Source organism: Chroicocephalus ridibundus, chromosome 11 (genome assembly GCF_963924245.1).
Source record: "Chroicocephalus ridibundus chromosome 11, bChrRid1.1, whole genome shotgun sequence".
Lineage (NCBI taxonomy): Eukaryota > Metazoa > Chordata > Aves > Charadriiformes > Laridae > Chroicocephalus > Chroicocephalus ridibundus.
In genome coordinates, this window is record NC_086294.1 from 12,972,491 (window position 1) to 12,982,501 (window position 10,011).

The 10,011-nt window shown below is 60.3% G+C and overlaps 1 protein-coding gene across 4 annotated transcripts in view; it reads right to left on the reverse strand.

Annotated features, from left to right (window-relative positions):
* The window catches only part of ARHGAP26 (Rho GTPase activating protein 26), a 149,414-nt gene extending 139,661 nt beyond the window's left edge, over window positions 1–9,753 (reverse strand). For all 4 annotated transcript variants that reach the window (XR_010072866.1, XM_063348639.1, XM_063348638.1 and 1 more), the window contains exon 1: window positions 9,488–9,753. Coding sequence is in view for 3 of the 4 variants with exons in the window: in XM_063348639.1 (XP_063204709.1) it covers window positions 9,488–9,641 (154 nt within the window). In the remaining variant the exon portion in view is untranslated. The remainder of the gene's footprint in view (window positions 1–9,487) is intronic.
* Window positions 9,754–10,011: the final 258 nt, after the last annotated feature.

Sequence of the window (10,011 nt, forward strand, 5' to 3'; positions counted from 1 at the left end):
AGGACGGGCGGCATGGCATGGCAACCTGCCGGGAGGCTGGGCAAACCCTGGGGAAAAAGAAAAGTCTTCTTTTCTTATTTTATGAGCTACTTATGGCCTGTCTCTAGATAAACAGTCCATATCTTTCTAAAATAGATTATTTTATGCTGTAGCCCAGGAGCAGGCTTGAGAGGTGGCCTGTGCGAACCTCATGAAATTCAACAAGGGCAAGTGCAAGGCCCTGCACGTGGGTCAGGGCAATGCCCAGCGCAAATCCAGGCTGGGCAGAGAATGGCTGGAGAGCAGCCCTGAGGAGAAGGACTTGGGGGTGTTGGTGGATGAGAAGCTCAACACAAGCCAGCAACATGCGCTGGCAGCCCAGAAACCCCCCGCAGCCTGGGCTGCATCCCCAGCAGCGTGGGCAGCAGGGCGAGGGGGCGATTCTGCCCCTCTGCTCCGCTCTGGAGAGACCCCCCTGCAGTGCTGCCTCCGGCTCTGGGGCACCAACAGCAGAAGGACATGGAGCTGTTGGAGCGGGGCCAGAGGAGGCCCCGGAGATGCTGGGAGGGCTGGAGCCCCTCTGCTGTGAGGACAGGCTGAGAGAGTTGGGGGGGTTCAGCCTGGAGAAGAGAAGGCTCCGGGGAGACCTTGGAGCCCCTTCCAGTCCCTCAAGGGGCTCCAGGAAAGCTGGGGAGGGACTCTGGAGCAGGGAGGGGAGCCATAGGAGGAGGGGGAACGGTTTTAAACTGAAAGAGGGGAGATTTACTTGAGATCTCAGGAAGAAATTTTTTGCTGTGAGGGTGGTGAGCCCCTGGCCCAGGTTGCCCAGAGAAGCTGTGGCTGCCCCATCCCTGGAGGTGTTCAAGGCCAGGTTGGACGGGACTTGGAGCAACCTGGTGTGGTGGGAGGTGTCCCTGCCCAGTGCGGGGAATGGCACTGGGTGGGCTTTAAGGTCTCTTCCAACCCAAACCATTCTAGGATTCCATGTTTCTATGATTTTTGCCTTTTGGGAATAAAAAAAAGAATCGCCTAGCTGGGCTGGCACCCGGGTCCTTCACCAGCTCCTCGCCCCCGTGCTGGCGCAGGCAGCCCTGGCCCCCACACAGCACGGCTGCGCCCGCCACTCCACGTGCAGGAGCCAGATGGTCCGGAGGCTGGTGTACTTCCCACAAACTACAGCTAGAAACCAGCTTGGCATCACCACAGAGACATCCCCTTCCCCCTCCGCACCACGGTTCCTGCTCCACAGAGCATCCCGCGGCCACCGACTCTCCCCAGCACACATTCAGCATCCCAGACATGCCATGACCCCCAGGCTGCTGCCAGCAGGCAGGAGCAGCAGCAGAGAAGCGCAATTCCCAGTTCCTCCAAGCCACACTTGAGACCATCCTTGCTATTAAGAGGCAGGGCAATGCCCTAATGAGCACACCTCATCAGGAGAGTGCAGCCGCAGGCCCAGGGCCACCAGGAGCTTGAACGGGGCAATGGAGAGGAGCAGGTGGAAGCACCTTCGCCACGACGGATGGGAGCACGCCAGGAAAACAGGGAAAACAGCCTCGTCTCGGACGGACTTGGTGACAGCCGCTTGTGTGCCCGGGGGAGGGATGAATCACGGCAAGGAGCGAACAAGCTGTGCGGGTTTCGGTACCAAGCTCCCCCTCGCTTTGCCTCCCCTCCCCGCCCACCCCCGTCACGCTACAGCTACTCATCACGCCGCATCTGAACACGGATCCTTTGGCTCTGCTTCAAACTGACAGATCAAAAAAATCCCAAGCACAGCGACAGATACCCGGCAAAGTCCGTCCTCCAGCTGCCCCACTGCTGGGCATTGTGGAAGGGCTGCCCAAAATGCCCTGAACCAGAACCGCCGCAGCACGGGCAGGGTTTGCTTTGCCCTGCCGCCGGTGCTGCCCCTGGCTTGGGTGGAGGGATGCAAACCCCCGGAGCATCCCTGCCCTGTGCTGTGCAGAGCCCGGTTGTGGACCTGGGCACTGCTCTGGCCGTGGCATTTCTCCCTGGGTGTCAGGGAGAAGCACGGGGCGATTTCAGGGCGCCCGCAGGGAAGGGTGAGAGCAGAGGGGTCAATGGTTCCCCTCTGCCAGCCGTGGAGGGGGCTGGCAGCACCGCGAGGGCCGACCCTGCTCGCCCTGGCCCAGCCCGGCTGCAGGCTCTGGGATCAGCCAGGGAATCGCCACCAGAGCCAACCTGCAGAAAGCATGGGGACACGCGGCAGGGCCCCAGCACTGCTGCCTCCCACCCTCCCGGCAGCAACCAGCAACCATGGGAACGGCATTTCCTCGCACGCATTTTAAACGTCATTGTGAGTTGCCACCAGGGCACGCAGGTAACACCACACACACCACACACACCGCTGCAGGGACAAATGGAGACATGAGATGCGGCTGTGCTGGCACATCTGCAGCCTTGGAAAAATGACCTCTTGACCCAAACCAGGCAAATCTGCTCCATGCTGGAAGTACGATCAGGACCCAGCAGGTACCCACCTCCTGGCACTGGAGGAACACCAGGACATCCCACCCTGGCCCTCCACATCCCCCTTTCCAGGTCCATCCACCTCCTGCTCAGGTTTTTCTCCCTGGACACAGTGTGCACCTTGAGGCTACGCCACCTTCAGCAGCACAGTCAGTCCCAGCCCCTGCCTTGCAAAGCTGCTGTCTATTCCCCAATTCATCCCCCACTAAACCAAAAGGGTTGAGTTTAACCCAAGTTTGAACACCCAGTTGGTGCTGGTGCCATGGCCGGGCAGCAGCATGCGCAGGGCCAGCAGCTTCTCCACACACCATCACCCCACCGGCGTATCGGGACACGCGCCCAGAGGTGCTCTGTGGCATGCTCCCAATTAAAGAGATCTCTGAGGCCTGTTAATGAACCTTCTGCTGGCATAATTTAAAAGATGTAATCACGAGCGCACACTCTCCTGCACACCCAAGCCCTTCTGCTCACCAGCTTCCCTCTCTGTCACACTGGAGATGGCAGCCGTGAGGTCACAGCCTGCCCATGGCACCAGCTCCGTGGCTGGTGTGGGACTCAAGGAGACCGCCCGGCTCAGGAGCTGGGCTCTCCCCATCAGTCCCCAAACACACCAGCTCTGAGGGGTCACGGCTGTGTCTGGGGGGACCCGCAGGCAGCCCCAGGGGACCCCTGGGGTGATAGGCAATGGTTGCCTGGGGATGTCATCAAGAGCCTCCTGCACAGACCATGGCCACAGGCAGCAGAGGGGGGTGAGCCACTGCAACACGTCGGCAGGGCAAGTGTCTCTCACATCTCAAGTTTTCCTTCTTACAGTCTGAGCCACACGGGCTAAGCGTGCAGTTCCCTGGAGCCAGCGCTGGCTCCACAACCATCCCTCCACAGCTCACCATCAGAAACACAGAGCATCTCCCGAGCAGGAACACATTCCTGTTGCTAATTTCCACCAGAGAGGAAGAGGAGGAGCTTTCAAGTTGTGCTGAAAATAAAGCAGAGTACTATCATTTGTACTACCCCTCGTTTGAATAAAATACCAGACAAGCTATTAAATATGTGACTGCACAAGCCACACAGGTCATGCAAAGGAGGAAGAAGTCCTCTTCGCCTTCGGCCCTGCTGGTGCAGGACTGGCTGAGCTGTAAACACGTACCCCTCCCATAGCACAAAGTATTCCCCACACCAAACGTTTCCTATGTCCCTCCAAAAGGAACAGAGGGGAAAAATACACCCTGACACAGGGGAGCCACATTACACCTTCGCTGGGAGAACAAAGCAGGAAAAATCAGAGGCAACTAATCTTAGCAACCAAACCCCAAAACCACGTGCTTTCCTCCCATATTGGCCCTGCGGTTTGCTTGCCCAGCCAAGGTGGAGAGCCCACGGCAGCTGCACGGGGGGCCTGGCCATGCCCCACCACTGCTGGGCTTGGCGCCAGCAGAGACCCCCCCCACACCCCTGGGGGCACAGGGCAAGCTCCCTGGGCACGGCTCGGTCCCACAGCCCCGGAAGGGACAGGGGTTTCTGCCTGCAGGGACACGGTGCTGCCCCGGGACACCCTCCCCGCCACGGGGCAGCAGTTTCCTCAGCAGTGGGAGGATGCGGAGCTGTGCCACTGGCACGGCGTGACTCACCTGGCAGCCCTCGCACGCCAGCGTGGCTCAGAGGCGGCCGGCACCGAGCACTCAATGGTGGCAGCCAAACACCATGTCTGATGGCACAACCAGAGCAGAACTCAATGCAAGCAGCCACAGCAACCCAACAGGGAGGGGTTATTTTTATTTTTGCACCCTCCAGAAAGCGTAACACTCCTTTTCCCCCAAACCCAAGTCTGCAGAAGTACAGCTGCCTCCTAGCCGGGAGCACATCCCTAACCATTAATGTCTGCACCTGCAAAAATAAGGGCCATTCCTGGGAAGGCCAGACCTAAACCTCTGCATCTCAATCCCTCTTCTCCTCTGTGCACAGGCGATGGAAGGTTTGGCCTGTTACCACTTTCTTAAGGGACCAGAAGGGCAAAAGGATGAAAATAATCCAAGGAGGGCTTCAGTTTTCTCCTCCCCAGCATTGATGGGTGCCTGCGGCACTGGGGCTCAAGAACCCGTCACCCCCTACAGCACTGGGTTATGAAGCAGCCCAAGACATGGCTTTTCCTCCAACACACCTGAGGGCTTTCACCCTGGAGAGGCAAAAAAGGACATTTCCAGTGTAGGGCACCATGTTACCTATGTGCCCGTTGAACTGGGCAGCTCTGCCCACTCCAGCCAGGGTCTGGCTTGGGTCAGGGCGCCTCTCTCGGGGACATGCCAAACTGGGGGACACACAGAGCAGGCAGGGATGGGCAGCAATGGTAGCAAAGCCAGCTGGGGCTGAAGGCAACTGAAGGATTGTCTGGAGTCTGAAACATTTCCTTATTGCCAGGCTAAGCCTTGTTTGTATCAAAAGGCAATTAACTGCTCAGGTTAAACACTGGACAAAAGTTTCACTTTCGCTTCCAGGCGAGCTGCAGAGTGGGTGCCAGCACCGGGTACGGCACTGCTGAGCGCACACATGCTTCATAGAAGCTCAGTTTCGGCAAGAGGCTGCTGACATGTGGAGCCAAACCCATGCATGCACACATCCCAGAGCGCCCAGTCTGCGGGCAGAGCCTGGCACGCAGACGGCTCCAGCAGGAGCCACACAACCACCCCGCTTTGCTCTTTTAGCTGCACGGGAGCCACAGAGAAGGACGTGTCCCAGGAAAAACCCCAAAGCTGCAGCAAAAGCCCTCCTGGTCCTTCCCACAGTGGCAGCACAGGCCACATCCACCACCCCAGTGCTATGCAGGTGAACGCAGATCGTCCCACGCAGCAGCACATTAAAATCACGTGCTGCCAGCACAGACCAAAGGGCGACCGCGTGTCCTTCGACAGCCACGCACACTAGCTGCGCACCTGGAAACCATTGCCGCAGCCAGCACAGGGCACGCCGGCGGAGGGCAGAGCCGGTGCGAGACCTGCGGGCCACGATGGAGCATGCACCCTGAGAAGCCAGTGGGTCGGACGAGCTCCCACCACCCCAGGACCCAGGTCCGCCCCAGCATCACCCCTTCTCTGCATCCCCCTTCGGTCCCTCCTCGCCACCTGAGGCAGCTCTGCGGTGACAGAGACGAAAAAGAGCCAAAAAAGATATAAAACCTCAAACCAGCCTGACTGCGCCCTTCAGGAGCTCAGGCATCTCTGCCCTTCCCACAGGAGCGTGGGGCATGGCACAGCCTGGCCAGGGCACGGCACAGCACGGCGGGGGTCCAGCTCCTGCACCCCTCATGGGGAAGGGGTTCGCAGAGCCCCCACCGGCCCCGGCCAGGGCCCGCCACACAAATTGCAGCCTGTGATGTGCGAGCGCAGCAGCAGCCGGGGCGTGGACGAGTTCAGTGGCTTCAAATTAGTGCTTGGGAGTTGGAGGAAGAAGCAAAACAAAACAACAGCAGAAACGTGGCAGAGCACCGGGCTGCAGCCCTGGCACCCAAAGGAGGTGGCAGCCCGCACCCTCCGCAGCCCCAGCACCACAGGGACACAGCCCCTGCCAGCACAGGGAGACCTGGGGTCTGCGGGAGGAGGAGAAGGATGAGGAGGAAGAGGAGGAGGGTGCCTCCCCCAGCCCCCCGCAGCGGCGCGAGGGAGGTGATGACTGCCAGCCACCCGCACCCCCACATCCCCCATCGTTCCATGCGCTGCTCGTGCTCCGAAGCAAGCTGCAAAGCATCTTTGCATCACCATCTGGGCAACTGATATCCCCTTCCACCGACACGGAGAGGCTGGGGGCGATGCCGGCGCTGTGGGCAGGACCAGGCACCGGCTGGGACGCAGGTCCCTGCCTGCCCCCTCCACAGGGGACACAGGGCAAAAAGCTTCTGTATCCCTGGTACCGATGGTCACCATGGCTCCTTCGCTGGAGAACAAGTTTCACGGCACCCAAGCTTCGAGTTCATTATTTATGTCTCACTTGAGGTCTTTGCATTTGCAAAACTTTCTGAATAATTTATGTATGGTGTATAAGGGAGAAAGAGGGACACGTTTTTGCTGAAAACCAGGTCACTCCTAATACCAGCCAAGCAGCAAAGGGAGACAATAGAAATAGGCACAGATACTCACTGGGGGGAAAAAACCCACAGTATTTTTTTTATATATATATATATATACATACACACACACACTCTAGAGATGTCCTCAGCATCAGAGGACATTTAGCAAGACCAGCCCTTCAGCAAATGAGGAGTATTTTCAACCTTCCAAATTTATCTTTTTCAAAATGAAGGAGAAGGTGCTGTGAATCATTCCCATTTCTTTCCGTTCCTTCACGGAGGGCAAAAGCAGGGTGGCTGCAGAACAGCCCCTCCACCAAATCCAGAGAGCGACTGTCTCCCGTGCCTTCACACCAGCCTCACCGTCCTTGCACGCTGCTCCTGCACTGGTGTCGGCAGCAAAGGGCTGCCAGGGCCAAGCAGGGTGGTGGGGAACAGGAGACCGCTTCTGCCCGGAGCAGTGGAGGGGTGCTGCTCCCTCCTGCACCTTCCTCCCCACTGAATAACCGCAGCCCATCCAAGCTGCCCCTCCACCTCCCTCCTCACCGATACACAAAGAGTTACGTTCCCCTCGCGCCTGTCTTAAAACAAAGAGGATGTGAAACATTCAGCAGAAAATGCAAGAGGAAGGAAAATGAGAGAGGATATTGCCAAGACTTCAAGTAACTTCGGTTTCAGGCCGCCTAGCTCTGCCAAGAGCATGCCCTGAGCTGGGGGTTTGCTGCTCCTTGGACCTGCCCAGCCCCGCATCCCTACACCCTCCACAATGGCCAAGGGACGCACGTGGAGGCGATGTCAGCGGCGAGATAACGCCATCCTGCCCAGCCACAAGGAGATGAACCACTTGGAGACACTGCAGAAAAAGAAATACCAGGTAAGAGAAGCAAGTGCCTGGTCATCACCAGGAATGGCCACCAGGTACCACCTGCACTGGCTCCGGTGCATGGCGGTGCCATCCCAAACACCCGTGGTAGTGAAATGGGAACAACACGCAGCAAGAGGCAGCGCAGCAGCTCTGCACCACTGGAGCACCTCCATACCTGGTCAGACAGAGGGTCTGCGATGGCCCACACAACACAGCCAGACCTCAGACCCGTCGCGCACTGAGGGTAATGCAGGTGGAAAGGGCTGGGCCAGATTCTGTCCTGTGCCCGGTCTCTGCTGGAGAAGTCAGAGGCACCATGGTTCGCCAGCAGCCACACGGCCAGTGAAGTTGCTTGTACAGCAGGAGAAGGGGCCACACGCAGGAGAAGGATGCACAGAGCAGCCGAGCATCCCAGCCAGGGAGGGGACACTCATACCCAGCCCCCCAGGCAATGCCCTGCCCCACGCACCCCCAAACCTTCCCCAAAGGGCCTGCAGACCACCTCGGTGGGGAGCGTGCCACCACGCCCGCGGCCGCACATGGACACAACATGGCCACGAGGCCAGACAGCACCGGTGCTCGAGCGTTAATTAACGCTCCGGCAAAATCCTCATTATTCATGCCCCTACCGACCGCAGTCTGGGCATCAGTAGAACACACACCCCCAGTCCTGCACAGGAATTAAGGTCTAATCCAGGAACGCATTCAATAGAGGCTACAAAACAATTCAGCCATAAAAACATCCTTATCTCCGGAGTCCGGCGAGCATTCTTCCTGCCCAGGCGCAGGCAGCCCGGAGTGCAGGGCCCGTGCAGCTTGGCCATGGCCGGTGGGAGAGGAGCCCACCAGCAGCCGGGAGCAGGCAGTGGCTCAGCACACCCAAAAATACCTGCCATACAGCGTGACCGGGGCGAGGGCACAGCCTTCTCAGCCAGCACCTGCCCAGCAACCCGCTGAAGGTGCCTGCTGAGCAAGCCCAGAGACAAACCCCTGGGACCTGCCAGCTGATTCCTAAAATATATTTTCAGTGAAGAACGAGGCTGAAGGATTTGTTCTGCGATAAAATGAAGGCTCCAGGCAGGGCCAGGCACAGGCAGCCTTCAGCGAGACAAGGAAACGCACCGCAGACAGACAGCTCAGACCTGCAGAACCATACACACACCGACAGCTGTCGGTTTTGAGGGTTTTCTAACCCAAAATGCCAAGAATTGGTACAATGGGGGTCCCTGTAATCCAGACGTTACAGTCTGCTGCTCCGGCACAGGGGAACCGCATGCATGGGGCTGGGTGTGAGGTCGGCTGGGCAGGGAGCAGGAATCAGCCCCCTGGGATGGGACAGGGTGGTGGCTCGGCCAGAGCCTCAGCTCCCCAAACAACCCGCCACATCCCCGAGCCAGGCCGGCACATCACAGGCAATGCCGGGGGTGCTCCACGGCACAGGTGTGCGTGGACATGCCCCTCTCCCGTCCCACCACCCCGCAGTGCCCAACTGGAGCAGGGCAGGGAAAGCTTGGTAGCAGCTCACACTGCCGGCGTGCTCGGTACGGGAAATCCACTGGCCGGGGAAGCGAGCTGTGGTTGGGGCCAAAGAAACTTACAAAAAGAAAAGAACCCAAAAGACCCCGTGGGGGGAAGAGCAGGAACGGAGCCGTCGCTCCTAGGAAGGGGGCACTAGGCATCCCCCACCCTGAGCAGAGAGAGGACAGAGGACAACTGCGGGGGACACGGCACCAACCCATCACCCCTGCCAAACCGTCCCCAAACCACCCAACCCCTGAGGGCCACAGACTGGGACCTGGTGGACCAGGACCAGGCACATCCAGAGGGACCAGGACCAGGCATATCCTGGTGGACCATGCACGCCCTGGTGGACCAGGACCAGGCGCGTCTTGATGGACCAGCCAGACCACAAAGGGCTGGGGGACACGGGTGGGAGCAGGTGGTCCATGATGGAGCAGGACCAGGAGGCCACGCACCTAGGAAGGGCAAGGACGGGCCAGGGGGGAGCGCGGGCAGGCGGACCGCGGCGGGCCGGGCCGGGGGGCGGCCGGAGGTGGCGGGGCCCGGCGGGCCCCCCCCGGTCCCTCACTTACTCTTGAGGGCGGCGACCAGCGACTTCCCGTCCTTGATGAGCTCCTTGATGAACTTGTTGGTCTTCTCCAGCTCGGCCTCGTGGGAGCGGAGCCGCTCCCGGAACTGGGGGCTGTCCAGGCAGCACTCGCTGAACTCCAGCGCCGGCAGCCCCATGCTGCACCGACCCCCCCCCCCCAGCCCCCGCCAAAAAAAAAATTAAAAAAAAATAAAAGTGGGGGGTTTTTAAGCCGAGGCGCGGGCCCGCGGCTGCGGGGACGGGCGGTGTGTGCGGAGCGGAGCGGAGCGGGGCCGGGCCGGGCCGGGCCGGGCGGAGCGGGGCGGGCGGGCGGAGCGCTGAGGGCGGCGGGGGGGGGGGGGCGGAGCCGCCGCCCGCCCCGGGCCCGCGCGCGCCCGCCCCGCCGCGCCGCCGCCGCGCCCCGGACACGCCCGCGCCGCACGCTCGGCCAATCAGGCGCCGCGCCCGCGGGGGCGGGGCACGGGGGGCGGGGCCAGCGGCGCCCGAGTGGGAGCCCGCCCGGTGCGG